This window comes from Anguilla anguilla, chromosome 7, assembly GCF_013347855.1.
Source record: "Anguilla anguilla isolate fAngAng1 chromosome 7, fAngAng1.pri, whole genome shotgun sequence".
NCBI lineage: Eukaryota > Metazoa > Chordata > Actinopteri > Anguilliformes > Anguillidae > Anguilla > Anguilla anguilla.
In genome coordinates this window covers 42587512-42606065 of record NC_049207.1, presented here as the reverse complement: position 1 = coordinate 42606065, position 18554 = coordinate 42587512, and the positions used below count along the sequence as shown (strand labels likewise).

At 38.5% G+C, this 18554-nt stretch overlaps 2 protein-coding genes across 2 annotated transcripts in view; one reads left to right on the top strand and one right to left on the bottom strand.

Annotated features, from left to right (window-relative positions):
* Positions 1 to 2104: 2104 nt before the first annotated feature.
* On the bottom strand, positions 2105 to 8956 carry LOC118231117 (rho-related GTP-binding protein RhoH-like). The gene is made up of 2 exons (XM_035424619.1): positions 8254 to 8956; positions 2105 to 6070 (listed from the first exon to the last, which is right to left on the bottom strand). The coding sequence occupies exon 2, from the start codon at positions 5739 to 5741 to the stop codon at positions 5151 to 5153; it is 591 nt and encodes a 196-aa protein (XP_035280510.1). The 5' UTR covers positions 5742 to 6070; positions 8254 to 8956; the 3' UTR covers positions 2105 to 5150.
* A 747-nt stretch (positions 8957 to 9703) lies between these two features.
* The window catches only part of LOC118232208 (sister chromatid cohesion protein PDS5 homolog A-like), a 34875-nt gene continuing 26024 nt past the window's right edge, over positions 9704 to 18554 (top strand). The window contains exons 1-4 of the mRNA XM_035426964.1: positions 9704 to 9883; positions 10738 to 10885; positions 17340 to 17543; positions 18249 to 18335. Of these exons, the coding sequence (XP_035282855.1) occupies positions 10775 to 10885; positions 17340 to 17543; positions 18249 to 18335 (402 nt within the window). The 5' untranslated portion in view covers positions 9704 to 9883; positions 10738 to 10774. The remainder of the gene's footprint in view (positions 9884 to 10737; positions 10886 to 17339; positions 17544 to 18248; positions 18336 to 18554) is intronic.

The following is an 18554-nucleotide window of genomic DNA, read 5'->3' as shown; positions in this document are numbered from 1 at the left end:
ATTCACTCATTATGAGTGTCCCAATCCCTGGAAAAGTCCATTAGGACCATTCATGGTAGTATGCATGACTCAAAGGTAAACTGAACCCAAAAATAGATATCAACATCATGTTCAGGGACATGTTATTCAGGGACACAAGCAAGATAATTAAATGTCAGTAGACAATTGCTGTATTTGGTGTAAGAAATCTTTTTCCCTTTTCTTTCAGTGTTACTGTCTGTTTTTGTGTGCATTACAGGGTATTTTATTTTTGGCTTTTTATGGCTGGTATGGGGAATTTGCAGGTTCAAGGTATTAAGCAAGAAAATACACATACATTAATTGCATTGCACCTTGTACTGTGATGTTATGCTTCCAGAGGTGGTACATGTGCAAATAATCCTTTTTATAAAATTACATCTTATTTTATTTTCGGTCAGAACTATTTCCTACAGTACATGCAACCTGAGACCACTGTGCTCAATGAAAGAAGCACCAACACAAAAAAACAGATATGTTTATATTTGTGAATGAAAGCTAAAAACTTCATATGTATAGCCTATATGCAAAAGTAAAATGTTGCTGCACAAGCTGCTTTGATACTGGCTGATAGCTGGTTCACAGCTGTGTAGCTGGTTAGGTGCTATGGTCTATTATTGTTGTAGCAGAGTTTATTTGCGGAAACTTTAGCTCCTACTATCTTTGGCTTTGTTTTGCATGCCGTTTGATTATCAAACAGTTCTGAGTCAGTCTGTTATTTTACTGTAGAATTAAGACTGTGCTTCACTCTCCTATTTGATACATTTTTTAAATCCTGGTGTTCAAGTTACCAAAAGCATATTGGCAGTGCTGTGAGGCCCTCATGCACAGACAAACTTCATCATTGCTAACAAGGTGTAGCTTCTGAGCTACATCTGTCAGATTCTCAGGTTCGGGCCCATGAGCTTGTCAGCTCCTCTCTGTCACTTGCCGGTGAGACGACGTAGATCTGCGGTTAACCAAACTCCCTCTAGGCGAAGCTGGAAGCCCTCCCTCTCCTTTCTTCTCGAACCCAGGGCCACCACGTCACAGATGAGCCCCTTGCTTCCTGCCCACTGAACACAGACACACAGGCAGCTCGTGGCACGCTAGAGAGCTGAGCTGTCTAAACGAACGCCAGCGCTTAGCTTTGTTACGATAAGAAGCTGTGGTCAATGCGAACGTGACAACAGGACTTTAAGCACGTACCAACCACGTGATATTTCACTTGACAAAATAATGATAATCAGGAGGATTTGTACAAAACATGCAAACTAGCATAGGTACATCTTGGTTACAGTACATTCTTGCATTGTGTTTATTTGGCAAAGGTTTTCATCCAGAGCGGACATTTATGATGGTCTTCTATCAATGCTAGCTAATTCCTAAAATGGTATTCAATTATGAAATTATGAATAATAAAATATAAATATTAACTGAGGATAATAATGGCTACCATCTTCATCACAGGAGTGGATATCCTGAGTAATATCTAGTAAAATACATAATAAGGTGATACAGTACATATGTATTTGCATAATACGCCAGCACATAATGTAAACACATATGTTAAAATGAAGCAGTGCAGATTTCTTATTTTCATGGCAGGCACAAGTTGCATTTTTTTTACGTCTCTACAGCATGTATAATTCCAGATCAAAGCAGAAGTCCGTTAACACATTTGAATAATTCAGATGTTCTGACTACAAAGGACTACCACATTTTTATTTTTCTCATGTGTAATATGTGTTGGCAATTCATGTCAAGCTTAAAGCCAGAAGAAACTAATAATGGAAAAAAAATGCTGCAAACCTTGTTAATGCGCCCTAAAAAGTAATTATTGAATTAATAAATAATTTGTTTCTAAGTACTTGAAGGACAAATGATTGCCTGTTTTAAGAAATACATTCAAACTAATTCCATCAAATGTCAGTGGCCGTTGCAATTTTCCAATCATCTAGATAATAAAATATTGTGATAAACATTTATTCCATTTCTTCTATATTTCATGGGGCAATGGGCATTAAGTATGAAGAGGTATGAAGACCATAAAACAATGCAAAGAATAAAAAGTGTGATTTAAAAAAAAAAAACTAGAACAATATTACAATTTTTTAAATTTTTTTTATTTATTTTGTGTTTAGCGTGTTTCTATACAAGTATAAATGCATGCTTTATAAAATTCATTTAAAACCACCAAAGCTCACTGAATGTGGACATAGGGAGAAAGTAATTATGAAATTAACCAAAAATAGTTTTGTTTTATACTGGGTCATGGCTCACTCTGTGCACAGTACAGTACACATTGAGAGATCAGTTACTCTGGCACATGCAGTGTGGTTTTAATGGCTCAGCTTCAACACTAAGGTAAGTGTACACTGGACCACTGAGTGATGTGCTCTGCTTGCTGTTTCATTCAACTGATTCAAAGGAAATGGCACTGTCATAACACTGTACCATGCATGCATTATCATTTATTTAATTATTTATATTTAGCCTTTGTTTTACCAGGAAGTCTCATTAAGATTCGAAATCTCATTTTCAAGGGAGACCTGGTCAAGACAGCAGTCAACGCAGCGTCAATATAAAATGGTACAATACATACATATAAAACTATATGATAAATATAAAACATACAGCAAATAAATCACAAATAAAATATGTGTAGGCTACTAAGGGTGTGTGCATTTAAATTCAGCCTTTGATTAATTGAGCTCTTTTTGCAATTTGTTCCATGACAACAGGGCATAATAAATAAAAGTCAGTTTGACCCAGAGTTGCAAAAGCCCATAGAACAATGTAAAGCAACCAATTAAATGATTGTACGTGATTGTACCCAGGACTCTTACAAAAGCGAGTGCTGAGATTAACAGGCAGTTTGCCTAAAACTGCTTTATAAATAAAAACATACCAATGTAAGAATGTCCAACCCACCAATTTATACAAAATACAATGGTAAGTGAGAGACTTTGCACCCTTAATACAAAGATGCAGGACACACTGCATCGAGATTTCCCAAGATACAGGAGGCTGCATACATGTACAAAATGGCATCATAGTCTAATACAAACAGAAAAGTAGTTTCAAGAAATGTCTCCTTGGCATTAAAAGTAAAACATGATTTATTTCTGATGTAAAAGCCAAGCTTCACTTTTAGCTTCATTGTTAAATTTTAAATAAAAGCATGTTGTTAGAAAGATTGTTGGGTATATGGATGGATGACAATCTTTCTAACAACATGCTTTTATTTAGAATTCACCCTTTTAATAGATTAAAATCACGTTTAAAAATGCTAAAACCATCAGACTACTGAGAAAGAACCTTGAACCGTTTTCTTAGCAGTTAAAATCAATTTCAAATTAAGCAGAGCATCATGTAACAGAAACTGCACAAAGAGCTCTAACAGTCTGGGTCAGTGTGTTTACATGCATAATTGACAGTATCCTCTGCAGATAAATTAATGTTTGCTTGGATGACCTTGCCTAGATCATTAATAAAATCATTTAATGCAGGACAAGTTCCAAGACGAAGCCTTGGGGAACACCTACTATTCTCTAGAAACCTAGACTTGTGGCCTTCTACACAAACACAATGAGTTCTGTCAGTAAGATAATTTCTTAGCTACGATGTACGATGTCAAGGCTAAACCTAGTACTTCTGAGCCTGTGATTTATCAGTAAATCATAGTTTAATGACTCAAATGCTTTGGATAAATTGGCAAATAAGGCAGCTATGTTGTTGTTTTTCAAGGCCATTTACATTATTATGTGTTACTGCCACCGAAGCTGTAATGGTGCTGTGGCCAGTTCTAAACCCAGATTAACATAAGTTTAAGCAGAAACCGCATATTTAACAAGTATTTTTTTCCAGGACTGAAAGTTTTGAAATCGGACTGTAGTTATTTAACTCATACGTGGCTCCTCCTTTGATGCATTTGTGATAATCTTCAATAGCAAACCTTGCAAAGTTACTTTTTAACAGAGGACAGTTACCAGTTACTACACTGTAGATACCAGCATGGCTGATTGTTTTCAGCTAAAATCTAAGTTGATTATAGTCAAAACAACGGTGTTTAGTAACTGCATGTGATTGTATGGTATACAGCGAGCTCCATAAAGTTTGGGCGAAAACTTTTTTTTTCTTGATTTGACTCTGTACTGCACAATTGTAGATTTGGAATCAACCAATTCACATGGTGCCCATTGTCAGCTTCACTTTAATGGTATTTTTATAGACTTTGGTTTTACCCTGAACAAATTATAGCACCTTTTATACATGAATTGAAATATATGCATGTGAGGTTAAAATGACTGTAAGCTTTAATTTGAGGGTTTTATATCCATAATGGGTGATCCGTGAAGAAATTACAGCTTTGTCATACATTGTCCCCCCATTTTAGGCGAGCAAAAGTAATGGGACAAATTAACAAAATAAAGATGTCATATTTAGTACTTGGTTGCACGTCCTTTGCGTTAAATGACTACCTGAAGTCTGTGACCCATAGACATCACCAGATGCTGGGTGTGTCCCTTGGTGATGCTCTAGGGTGTTTCGCCTTCAGTCTTAAGTTTAGCTAACTGAAATATTTCCAAATAATGCATGTATGAGAGATATGCAGACATGACAACATAATGTGGTCATAAAATGGGAAATAGCTTTATTATGGTAAACTATAAGCATATTCACAGTAGTGCTGTTGTTCTCTTCCTGTACTGTAAATTCCTGTTAGAGCAGAGTACTCATCAAACAGAAACAAGCCAACGGCTGACCCAACAAGCATATCAAACTACACTGACAAAATGCTTAAATAATGCCTGAAATGATTGCCTTTATTGAGGCAATAATTATTGCATTAATTATTGAAATTAATGCCTGCTTTCCTGAGGAAATTTAGATATATAACATAGTCTACATTACCTTGCGTCCCATTGTATTTAACTTTTTTTCTTGGCTTGGGCACACTTCTATAATATTATAGTATATAATATTATACCTAAATGTCCATTCAATGGCAGACTAACGATGCGAGAATGCCTTGCGGCAGTCACAGATTTGAACCTATATGAACCAAGCGTCCTCAAAGTCAGCCACAACAACTAAGTTTTTGTGCAATACACATATTCCTTTACCAAATGAGGAGATTGAAGAGCCCATTAAAATATCTTGCAGTGGTTGACGCTGAAGACCCTCCTGCGTGACCTCCCTCGCTTGGCCTGGTTGGTGGCCGTCCGCACAGCGCACTCGAACACCTGCTGCACGCCCCGGTTGCTTAGCGCCGAGCACTCCAGGTAGCCCTTGGCGTGGATGTCGTGAGCAAGCTGCTTCCCGTCGGAGGAGGACAAGCAGTTGGCCTGGTTCGGCCCCACGTCGCGCTGGTCCGTCTGCGTCGCTACGACCAGCACCGGCGCCCGGGGGAGGTGGTCCTTGACTTCGCCGATCCACCGGCGGCGAACGCTGGCGAACGAGGCGGGGTTAGCCACCGAGTAGCAGATCAGCACCACATCGGCCTGGTGGTAGGACATGGGCCGGATCTGCCGGAAGCTTTCGCTCCCGGCCGTGTCCCATAACCCGAGATTAATGTGAACCCCGTCCATGAAGACCTCCACGCCCAGGTTGTCGTAAACGGTCGGCTTGTAACAGTCCGGGAACGTCTCCGAGGTGAAGCGGACCAGCAGAGCTGTCTTCCCCACTCCGGTGTCGCCCACCAGCACACACTTGACCGAGACTTCCGACATCCCGTTCATCTTTGTGTGTGCGTTCTGACTCTTTATGCGCGTTAAAGTGAAGCAATTTCACCACTCGCAAACAGAAGAAAGAAACATCACAACTTTATCAAGCTGAAGGTTGAAACTCTGGCTGCCAGTGAATAACAGATTGCAAACCGGAGGATTGAGTGATTCCAGTGTCCGTGAACGTTCAGCACATTAATGCATTCCTTATGAGTGCCTTATGTTCACCCTTTATTACATTAAATATTTCCTGAACGTGTGCTGCACATTCTAATGACCTCTGTCCACTTATAGGATATTCCACAAGTAGTCATTTCCCCTTCATGTCTTACGTCCAAGGATATCTGTCAAGAAAATGGGAAACTCAGTCAGAACAGACAGAACTGACCTCTTCCAAAGATATTAAATTAAAATGGTAGTGTTTCAATTTTCAATTTTTTTTCATAGTCTTTACCTTTGACCTTCTTGTTATTAAAGGATTTATTTACATCCTTTATTGATCAAATACAAATCACTCGAGAGCATGCTATTTCACACTCGCTGTTGCTAGCAATACTTCAATTGATTAGCTGTCTGCAGTCCCTTACTCTCTCATCTAACAACTTTTGTTTACTGAACCATAATTGCTTCTTTCTCGAGCCAAAAACAGCACATGGCCGAATACCATAAAAACATGTATCTAATCATACCCTTTCATCTTTTTTGACAAGACTGCGATAAAATGTTCCAACCATTGACTGCCTGGTTGAAGATTAATTTTATTCTCACACAACTGCATGTTTGCTTTTGGCATTTGATAGTTGAGAGCATTTCTTTTCAGTTGTGTTTTATGAATCACAATATTTGCTTTTACCACTTTGGTCTGAATGTTTCCTTGAAAAATTTAAGATGCTCCACTGTGCAGACTCTTGTCAATTTACAAACGATTGACTTCCGCGCACTGCCAAATAGTCATTAAGAAAAACAAATGTGAACAACTGGTGACAGAAAATTAAACAGTTGTCATTTATTGCGAGCAGCAAAGGCTACTTGGGAAGTTTAAGTGGAGAACTTCGAGACAGCATTCGCAATATACCTGTACAGCTACGTATAAGTATAAGCTATGACTTTAATAAATGCAGCATTTGTCATCTCAAAGGAAATGGAAAGGCCTACAATTGCTGAAATAACTGCCTTTATTTAATCATTTTTACTGTGTTTTTGCCTTTGTCTGGTGCTTTGACATTACCAAAATGTTGCTACATTTTGGCAGGTGGTATTCAGGGATCCGAAATTAGAGCACGCCATGGAATCATTTAAATATAATAGGTCCAGAAATGGGAAGATTGCTTTGTCATGAAATCTGTCACCACAATAAAGCCTGGCCAACTTTTTTGTGACACAAACCATAGGAAAATTGACCATATTTTTGGCTGGACCGCAACAATAAGGCCAGCCCTATAAACATGAATGTCTGTCACTGAGTGACTGAGTGATGAAGTTACACCATTGGTCGGCCGAGTTTTCGCACACCCATACACGGTCCAGCCATATACTAGGTTTTGACCTGGTCTTGTTTGCCATTAGTTATTTCCAGATCCAGACAGGAATATTTGAAACCATTTAAAAATTAATCGCCCACTGAAACAATACTTGACGCAACTAAGTAAATGACATTATGGTTTTATAATTGCATAGGCCAAAGAGGCCCAGACAAGAAAAAAATTAAGCAAAGGCAGAAAAGAAAGAAATTAATAGAATATGTATATATATATATATAAGTAACTAATTTTGTCATGTCCAAACGTAAAATATTGCACACCAAATAAATGAATGTTCAACATATTTGGATAATATCAATGAACATTAAAGAATTGCATTCTTGTAAATAAAATAATGATAGTTTGCAATCACATATGATTCAGAATGCCTTACTCAAATTACCAAATTAAAAAGGAATTTGCTACTGTATGCATTCACCCAAAAGCCATTTAAACTTAATTGTTAAGTGAGACAATGAGCTAAAAATACTGGCTAATTAGCCTGGTTTCTAAATAAATAAATAGGAAAAAAAAAACAAATAGATAAATAAATAAATAAATAAATAAATAAACATCAGTTCAACAAGTTTGGGAGAATATGCATATAGAAACATCTGCCCGCCTCAATGTAATATCTGTATCTGTAAAATAACCTGCTTACATCTAGAAATGATATTAACCACAATTTACTTTTAGGAAGATTTCAATTTGGACAATGTAATGTAAAAAAAAAAAATCGATAAACACTTGTGGCTTAATTACAATGTGTGCATTGCCATGTTGTTTTGCACCCCATATTTCCACCTGTTAAACAACATCTTCATAAATAATGAGTGCATCCTTGCAATAAACACTTCTAATGTTTTGAATATGCCTCATAATTAAAACATAATTTTCTGAACAACCATATTTTAACTGCTACAAGAGCAATTGTGAACCTTGCATATGCTCCTTCCTAACACAAGTAGGTTATACAAGTAAGAAGGAAGAACTTAACGGGTGCTTACCCTTTCAGATGCTCACAGGATGTCGTTTTGATCGTTTCTGAAGCTTGGGCGTATAAAATAAAGTTATTCCCAGGATTTGATGGACTTAAATTCAGTATTAGCAGGTGTTTTTGATAAAGAAAAGCTTCAAAACCACCTTTGCTGGAAAATTTTATCTGATCAACACATGTTCTTTGGTGTGAACCAACAAGCGCACTGTTGGGGCTGTGAAGAGGTTGTCAATGCAGCTGAGAAGATAGACAAACTGAACGGAAATGACTTTTTTTTTTTTTTCTTACAGCAGTGATGTGACTCATATTTCTGCTTTCAGTAGCTGTTCGGACATATGGACTTGTGCCATTGTAAGCATCCTACATGACTGTAAATTGTAATTGATCACTGATGTCAGTGTACACAAAACATTGACTATAGATCTGCAAAACAGATTTCCAAAATATTGGTCTTATAAATAGTGGCACGTTACAATTAAACTTTCACCAATAGCTTTAGTCACAGAAACAAATAAATATATACAATATATATATTCAAAAGATATTTTCCCTTGTTTTCATACACTCCTTAAAACTTGGCCCTATTTTTCTTCATCTTGCCATGTCTTACCTCTCAGTTAGTTTCATCACATCGTGTGCCATTTCACAGAGTGAGATCTCTAAGCATAATTTTTTTTATATATATAAAATGATCCTTAAGACTGTCACAATGTCTTCTTGAAAACAATACACCACATATAGGGTACGCTACAAAACTTTCAGTTTGTAGCATGTGCACATATTTTATGACAGAGAACTGCTCTGACACCCCCTTCAGGAAGAATAACACCCATATATACTGTGTTTCAGACCAGATCAATCAGATTACACTCTCAGTTATTTACACACCTAATTCTTCTAAAAGGTAGACATACATTTTTTAAACTAAAGCAAAAGTTAAAGTATCAAAACACTAAACTATTTCACTTAACCTCGACGTTTTTATAATTATTTTTATACGACAACTTGATCATGGATGTACAGCTTTTGATTGGAGCAACAAGGACACATGGTTTCATCAGAACATATGAAAAAATGGATTGTGATTGTAGTATTTGTCTGTTTAGGTTCTTTTTTACCAGCTGGAAAACTATAGTAAGTTACAATGTAAAATATTCGTGGTCAGTGTCATTCAAACATTATAAAATGGGGTAAAAGGAACATTTTCATGATTCTTATCAGATGCTCTGTCCAGAATTACACATTTGCACATACAAAGAAAAATGAGTGAATAAAATAACAAACACTGTCACCATTCCGGTATGAATCGAATTTTTTCTTCCTGGTTATGAACAAATGCACAAAACTATGCATTAAGGATACGGCTATAAATACCTTACTGTAAAAATGCGCTCGTTTTCGCAACGTTACGGTAAGCAGCTAGTCTCTCGAGTGGAAGTTTTTGTGCTGTTTTGGAGACTCCCGCCTTGCTATTGCCTTGCCTCGGTCGGCTGTATGCGGTTTAGACCAAGGGTGGCGCTATGCCACCTATTTCTGTACAGACATTGTGGAAACCGGATTGCTTGTGAAAGAGGGAGCTTTGTTGAAACTAAAAACCTCACGTAAACCTGACTCATGCATTAAAAAGGAAAATTGATGAGGTAAATATTTCAATTGTATTTCATTTCTTTAGTGACGGTGTTGCCGGGAGAGTTAAATGTCTTGCTAGTTCATTCCTTAAGTATTACGATTTTTTGAAATTCTAGTAGTACTGTAGCAGACAAGTTCGTGGTAAAGCAAGCGATGTGACATTATTGGCTACTGTGGGATCTGAGGTGCTGCAGACCTGAAGTTGGAAGGAACAAACAATAAGTGTCTGAACAGTATTTTGCTGCAAAATAAAGTTTACGTACTTCCAAAACGTTTGCAGTGCAAATTGATTTCCTTTTAGACAGTATGACCGTTTATGAAAGCGAATCATTTCATTTCTGCCGGTTAGAGGTTCCAGTCGGATGTGTGTATCTTTTTAATAGTTTGAGGCCTAACGCGCAGGCCGTAGAATTAGCTAGCTAGCTAGCGCAGCTGGGTTGGTGAACATCTCTCCCCGCACAATATTTGTGTTGCTTTTAGCCAGACTGTAGAGGCATTTAACAAATTATGTAGGGGGAATTGTTTAGTTTTGCGGTTCCAGTCGAAGTTGTTTTTATCAGTGTATCTGGTAAAATAAGCACTCTTTGCAGGATCTAACGCTATAGATTAACTAGATTTATTATCAGCGAATGAAAGAGAGGCGGTGATTGTCAAGCGTGTTCTGTAGCTAGCTAGCATGCTTATCCGTTTATCAGTTTAATTTTATTTTGTAGGAATTAGTCTGGCGAATTATGACAGTCACTGAAGTGGCCACTGGGTTTTTCGTGTTTATACCGATGCGATTTTTGACAAATTAGAATTTAAAACTGGATAAGCGAAAGTGCGGTAGATTTATCCTCTTGAACTTTTGTTTTCCGACCCATAGAGGCCAGTAGAGGACCGTGTGGACACAGTTAACGAGAATGGAGTTCCCACAGCATCAGAAGCCAGCGGATGGCAAAATCAGTTATCCTCCCGGGGTAAAAGAGATCACAGATAAGATTACCAATGATGAGGTGGTTAAACGGTTAAAGGTAAGTGGGACATGGAAATATATTTAACAGTTGCGCTCATGAAAGTGACACCTGCTTTGATGGGTTTTTTTTTTTGCTCCTAGTGTTCACTTTGAGCATTGTTTGTTGCTAAATCACTGATATCTGTTCAATACTTAGGTATGCTTTTCAGCTCGTTGAGTTTGGATTTTTCTGGTGCATGAACATTTTTGCAATGATCAGTCACCAAAGATTGTATGGTAACATCTCCATGTACTTGTGTCAGTGCACACCTGGGTGCTGCATATGCCTGTTACCAAAATACACTGGGCAGGCTGTCACTTTTGCTTGTGCATCAAATGTAGCACCTTGACTGGCATTATTCCAAGAACTAGTCTTTAAGCCTTGTGTGATTTGGAATTATCTTATAGTTTTAAGTCAAACATGTAAGTTTAGGGAATAATGAAATGCTGAATAACAACCTGAAGGCTGACATTGAGTTGATGCTCTTAAAATGAATACTTTGCTAACCGTATCCACATTATGATGCTAAATGATCACTTGGCTTTGTGCACTGACAGTAGAAGGTGATGGAACATTAGAGTATGATGGTGCTTTTTAACTGTCATCCCGAAGTACAGGTGGTGTCGTCCACTCTCTTTGGTCGTATCTGTAATTTTCCCAACTGCGCTATGATTGGCTGGATCACAGATTGCATAGACTAACCAGATAGTCCAGCACATCTGCCTCACGTTCTTAAAAGACAGAAAGGTACATTTGGTAGCACATGTATCTAATGCTATATAAAACCTCTACTGACACAATATTATGACACACTGTTACAGATGAACACACCCCTTTTGAATATTCATATGGGGAATCAAATTGGAATGTTTGTCTTCAATTAGGGAGGCTGAACATTTGATGTTAGGAATGAAGAGCTTGGTATCTGGCTGGTCTGCGGGATTAATTGTTATATGTTAAACTGGACTATTATGGATTTGACCCCTTGAGATGCTGATAGTGAGTATAGTTAATGGTCCTTCTCTGTGGTTTACTGAGTTCGGCTGTCCTTATTCTTAAGTTATATTTACACTCAGAAAAACTTAAAAAATGAATATTTTTATGTTAAAGAATGTTTTTTTCATGTATTAGAAAATACAACAGCAACTGGAAAAACCAAAAGCGGTTGGCAAAATTGACCAAAAAAATATTATAAGACTTGGACAATTTCCAGCCAACAGACTAGCAACCAGTGCTTATGCCAAAATCTTTGGAGTGACACTGCGGTTGCGACTGCACAAATTTCCTTACCTGAACAGCCTCAATATTTGGCAGTTTAAGTGGGAAAATATTAACTGTAAGATAGGCCTATGTGAAGAATCTTTGATGACATAAGAACACCTGGCAAGGAAAGAAACGTTTTAAGTTTGATTGGACAACATTGCTTGAGCTACTGCATTGCATTTTAATGTGGATAGTGCAAAGAGTTTTGCTTTTGTGACATTTTAACATTCCTGCAGCTAAAAAGGCCTTAACTTAACTACTAAAAGGGACTACTATATTACTGCATACATTCCAACATGAAGCGCTATGAAATTGCATTCTTTTCATCATAAGTTCATTACCAAGTGGATCTACAGCTTGTCTTCAAGTTGTGCTATCAGCTGCAGCATGTAGGCCTATATGCCTTGCAAATGTATTGTTTGAATAGAAGTTTTTTTAGTTCTGTTTTGCATTTTTGATTGCTTTTGTATATTTGCAATTCAGACTCTCAACACCATTGGCTTGCATAAGGAGGAAAAAAAAATAACCTTAAATTAATATGCCTAAGTATTTCCATCATTGTAGTATAATTTATAATTTAAGTATCATTTTTTTGGTAACAGGAACATATTTGCAATCCCCCTTCTTTTGAATTTATTTAAAACCAAATTTGTGAGAACCTATTTTTTTTTTTAAATAGCACCACCTTATACATAACTAAAAATTTCTGTCTTACAACTCCTCTCTTGAAAAAGTTGGCCATCTAATCAGAATCTACTGCAATACTGCACCATTAACGAGAAGCATATGTTAACGTAGGCTACGCGAAGGTTAAAGCTCATACTTTTTACAACCTGCTTAATCAAACTGCAGAGAAGTCATTAAAACTGCACACTTCGGTGGCCAGTGGGCCTCTGTGTATCTACTGTTAAAATGCAAGCTGCTCATTTATTAATAACTTGCTCCAGGTCAAGATTTTAAATAGACTTAGCTGTACACCTGATAAACTACAGAAGATGAACCGGCATGGCTTGTATTCAGAATGTTTTGAAATGAAATGGCGATTAATTCACCTGCTGTGGGTCATTAACATCTATGGACCAACACAGTTAAAAAGGGACTATGGCACTTTAAGGTACCAATCTAGTTAACCCCAATTACATTTACTCTGGGTGATTTGTCAGGTTATGTGCTCCCCGGAAAGCAAAATAATTTATTTTTGAATACTTGGTTTTTCTGGCTGCAGCAATTATAATGAGACACTGGATGGAGGCTACCATATCCTTAACCACTGAATGTTTAATGAAGCAGTTTTACTGGTAAAGTTAGAAAAACAGCTGCTTCTGGACTACAAAATACAGTTAATGAATATTCAAAATGTTGGGGGAGCTGGAGGAACATCTTCGAGACTCTTCAGCATAGGAACCAAAATTACAGTTTAAATTGGGCATGTGTGCCTGCGGTGGATTTGACATCAGAAGAAGCATGCTTACGTTCAAAAGGATATCATACCTACAGTGAAATATGGTGGCTGATCTTTGATGTTCTGGGGTTGCTTTGAATCTGTTGGCCCTGGAGTTCATGTTAAGGTCAATGAAATTAATGAAACTCAGTCTAAATCTGATAAAGAAAATGTGTGGTTTGAATTGAAGGAGGCAGTGCACAAGTTCAGACCAAAAGATCTGAAGAATCTTGAAAGATTCTGTCTGGAGGAATAGACGCTCATTTGAGTGTCATACTTGTGAAGGGAGGGTGCACAAAGTACTGAAAACAGGTGGTGTGAATAATTGTGATAACAGTATTTCAGGGAAAAAATATATTACCTGCATTGGTTAATTTATACGGCCTTCTTGTAGCATCTCTATCAAGGATGTGAATAATTGTGTGTGCGTGCGTGCGTGCGTCTATGTGTGGTAGTAGGTAGCAATATTTGCACATACAGACGCAGGTTTTTTTTGGGTGTATTTTCATGCCAACTCTTTAGCTCAGTCATGAAATCTGGAGATGTAATATTGGACATGGTGATCTGTTAGTGTCACTGCAAAAAGATCGCTTGAACTTTTCCTCACCCTAGCCTCCGCTGCAGTCTTGGAACAGGAGTAAAACTTGAGCAGCTTCCAAGACTGTTACGTGTTTGCCTGAGCCAAACAGCAGCAGAATTGTTCTCTACCTCTCGCTCAACTTCTTGTCACTGCCGTTCACTTGGTTTACATTTTGATGTATAATTCTGTTTTTAAAATAATCAGTACCTTGGGAAATGTCTAAATAGCACAATGTGCAGTACTGATATTGGCCTAGCCCTTACAAGGAAGTTTATTTTATGATGCTGTGAGGATCTGGGATTTGGGTATAGAATGTGGATCTGGGTTCAGAATATGCAGCTTGCTGATGAATTATTACTCCCTACTAAAATGCTAAAACCTTGAGTAAAATATTAAATGAATTCACAATTTAAAAAGTTCATCAGAATATGCAGTGTCTTATCAAATATTTGTAAACTAGACAGGTCATGGCAAAGGGTACACACACAAACCTGTGTGTGCACAAGCACACAGATAGCATGGAAATTGTGTGTATTGGATAATAGGGCTGGGCGATATATTGAGTATTGTTGTAATATTCAACATCATTTTTTAGGGGATGCAAAAATATGCTACATCAAAAATATCACGTTGTGCTTATACTGCACACTTTTTATGCAGCCAAATTAGTTTCTTGAAGACCCGCCCAGTAGACTGTCTAGGGCCAGGTCCTAGGTGGCAGAACGGAAATTGTGGCATGTTGGTTAGCACCAAAAGCGTTCTACGCCAAGTCCACCAGCGGATTCTTGTGGGCTGCTCAGGAGCTGACTTTAGAAACATGGTTGACAATCTTTTGCCATTATTGATAATGAAATGTTTGTTGACGTCGCAATTTCTTGCACTTTTCTAGTTGTGTTAATTTGTGTTAGTATTACATTGCATTTGCTGCCAGCATTTTTGAAACAGTTAAAAGTAGGCTACTTATCAAAGTATCTTTAATGAACAAAACTGTTTCTCTCTTGAGGGTATCTTATTTGCTGAAGTTTAAAGGCATACTATGCAGGATTTTATTGCTTTGGTTCTTTGTTTACAATCAAAGTCTCCTCCGTCCTCAACCCTGTCCACTTACCTCCGTTTTATATGTTTTATACCGTTTTTATTTTTGTGTCTCTTTTTTGGATAGCTGTCACCATTACCGGGATAATCATTGTTTACAGTGGAATGTTTGAACGTGCTGTTCATGTTCAGAACTAAAGCTGCAACTTTCAAAAAGTACATATTTGTAGTAATACTGATATTTTAACTCTGAAAAAGGATGCAAAGCACAGCTGTTGAGATGCTGTACATGACTGTTCTGTGCTTTGAGACTGTCTTCCTGATAAACAATTGAAAGGGTACTTCCATACAGATGCTTTTCTGTTGAGTTGGTGGGCTGGCATTTATCATTCATTGACTGTAGCTTTCGCAGGTGATTGTGTGTGAGCATGTGTTCACTCGACGCATTCCGTCTGTAAAGCAAAAGGATGTACAATGTGTTTATGGTTACAAAACTCCTGTCCTTTTATGTTTTTCTTCTTTCTGTAAATGTATTCTTTTGCCTGTTCTGAAAGCTGTGAAATAAATATCAGAATACATATATGTGAATACATTTTGTTCAGTTAACAAGGAAATGGACTGGTAATGTTCTGTAACATGTAAAAGCTTACAACAAACGTCTGTACACTTTTGAAGTATTTATTAAGGCCAAAAAGTTATGTTTATGTAAATGCACTCAAATGGGAAAATATTAGCTATATTGAAATTTTTTGGTCGAGAAATAACCAGCCCTAATAGACTCTTTGTATTAGATTGCATCTCTTGCCTTGTGCGTGACAAATTCAACCGCCTTTTGAATCTCGTATCATAGCGCACTGTAAGTTGCACAATGTTTTAATGGGTGAGTGAGACCAGGAATGTTGGAAGACGTGCGTTTGTCCCTGATCGGTGTTCAGTTTGAGAGCCGAGCGGCGTGCTCGGCCTGGAGCGGGTTGAGCGCGGGCAGCCAAGTCAGCGGCTCTCTAAAGCTCTGTGGGGCTCTTCTCAGCCGCCAAGGCACTGCTGCCCATCCCCCTCCCTGCGACCCCATTGGCTGCTCCTCTCCCTGCTCCTTCCCTGGCCGCTTCTTCACTCCGCGATTCTGCTGGGTCCTAAAGCCATACAATTTAATGTATAGCTTGTGAAATCTTTACGGCGCATCTCAAGAGAGGCCCACTACCGAAATGCGGATGTGGTTTGTTGGTGTTATTTCAGGGTGAGCAGGGAGGATGGAGGCATTCTGTTATCACAACGTGCTACAAATGTTTCATACAATGCTTAATATTTCACATTTCATTGTACCTTTAATAATGCTGCAAAGACGAGGCAAGATTTTAAGACAAAACCTAAGACCAAATTTCAAGTTATTCTGACTTGTTTTCCAAAAAACGTTCTTAGTCCTAGCTTGACGTTTCAGTTTACCTTCAAAATGTCTACAGCCCCATTTAAGCTGTGTATTCATATAGGCTCTGCAGTGATGTTTAACCTCCATTGTGTGTCGGTTTGTTTCAGTTATGAGTAATTGTGCTGTATGAGATGGATTATGGTTAATTGTCTGCGTTTCTCGTCTCAAATTGTAGCCTATGTCCAGAAGTGTAATTGAATAATGTCTCTAATAATGGGTTAAGTGTCAGTCCTGTAGTAGTTTGACATTTACAATTATTGACCGATATCCTGATGCTTCTGTAGGATGTTGTTCATTTTTGTATTAATAGGTGTGTATTTATTTATTTATTTATTTATTTTCCAAGCTAATTCTTCTATTGAACTCAAAAGGAAAATGAACTAAACAAAATGGAACATGGTGGTGGCATGGTGATCGGTTTGGTTTGCTTTGATGGCTCAGTGCGTGGACATTGAGTCAATCAATGAGATGAGTCCACCATGTTCCCCGCTTTCCAAAAAAAAAAATCAAGATATTAGCAGGATGGGGAACTTACTTTTTCTCACTGCTGTATTTGAGATCCTTGACCTGTACGGTGTCACAGAATGCATAGAGAAAATCAGGGGTATATTTTACATGAAATGACACAGATTGATCTTGGTACACGTTGTTTCTGAACGCGGTTTCGGGGAATACGGAGGGTGTGGCCAGCAGCTGACCCCTGCGCTCGTGCCTGGTGCTCCCCTCATAGATGGTGGTGAAGACCTTCATGGACATGGACCAGGACTCGGAGGACGAGAAGCAGCAGTACCTGGCCCTGGCTCTGCACCTGGCCTCCGACTTCTTCCTCCGCAACCCCAACAAGGACGTGCGCCTGCTGGTGGCCTGCTGCCTGGCGGACATCTTCCGCATCTACGCCCCCGAGGCGCCCTACACCTCGCACGACAAGCTGAAGGTACGGGGGCGCGTGACCCCAAAACTCAACGCTGGCTCGCCGGCCCCCGCGGCTTTATCGGTGGAACTGGCTGCTGGACTGAACAAATCGTGCTCAGCTCTGAAAGGCTTATGACGCTAAGCCACGTCCCACTGTTACATTTTTCCTGTTCCGGTCAAAACAATATTAACAGTGCGTTTGTTATTCTTTGTTTTTTTTTTATTATTTCCGTAAATTACAAAGTCTTCAGAAAATCTGCCTAATAATAGGTTCAGCCAGAACTATAGTAGTGCCCTTCTAAGTTCAGGATTTGGTGCCGCCATCTTGAGTGGAACAGGGTCTCTACCCTAACCTCTCGATTTTGTTTTTTCCGCTCCAGTGTGTTTCAATCTGTCTCTCTTTCACTTCCTTGTTTTATTTTTAAAGAAATGACAGCATGGTGTAAAGTTCAACAGGTCAGGCAGACTTTTAGAATGACAAATAAAATCAGCATCCTGGCGCAATGAAGCGCTACAAAGAAATGGCCTCAAACTTCAATGAAAGTTGCTGTGTTAACAATGCAGCGTGCGTCCTAAAGGGCGACATCCAGGTCTTTTTGAACATTTGATTTAAATGTTATACAGTTAAGTGTTCTGTTTTGCCCTTCAGCGTTCACTTAGTTATATTGAAATTTTTTCAGGTTTGAATAAACAAGGAAAACACTCGCCGTTTCTCCTTTCTCTGCAGGACATTTTCTTGTTCATCACTCGGCAGCTGAAGGGCCTGGAGGACACCAAGAGCCCGCAGTTCAACAGATACTTCTACCTGCTGGAAGTAGGCCCTTCTCAGGATTCTGTTCTGTTAGACCTGCAGTAGTTTAAGTCAGCGAGAAACATGTTCAGTTTGCAGTATGTGAAAGCTCCACGGCTCTTTAGTTGAAGTTTGAAAAGCCCTTCTGGCACATTACTGTACTGCTTTACTAAGTGGTACAGGACTGGAGGTGGGTACATGTATGACTACATGTTAACCTCTGGATGTGACAGTGGATTAATC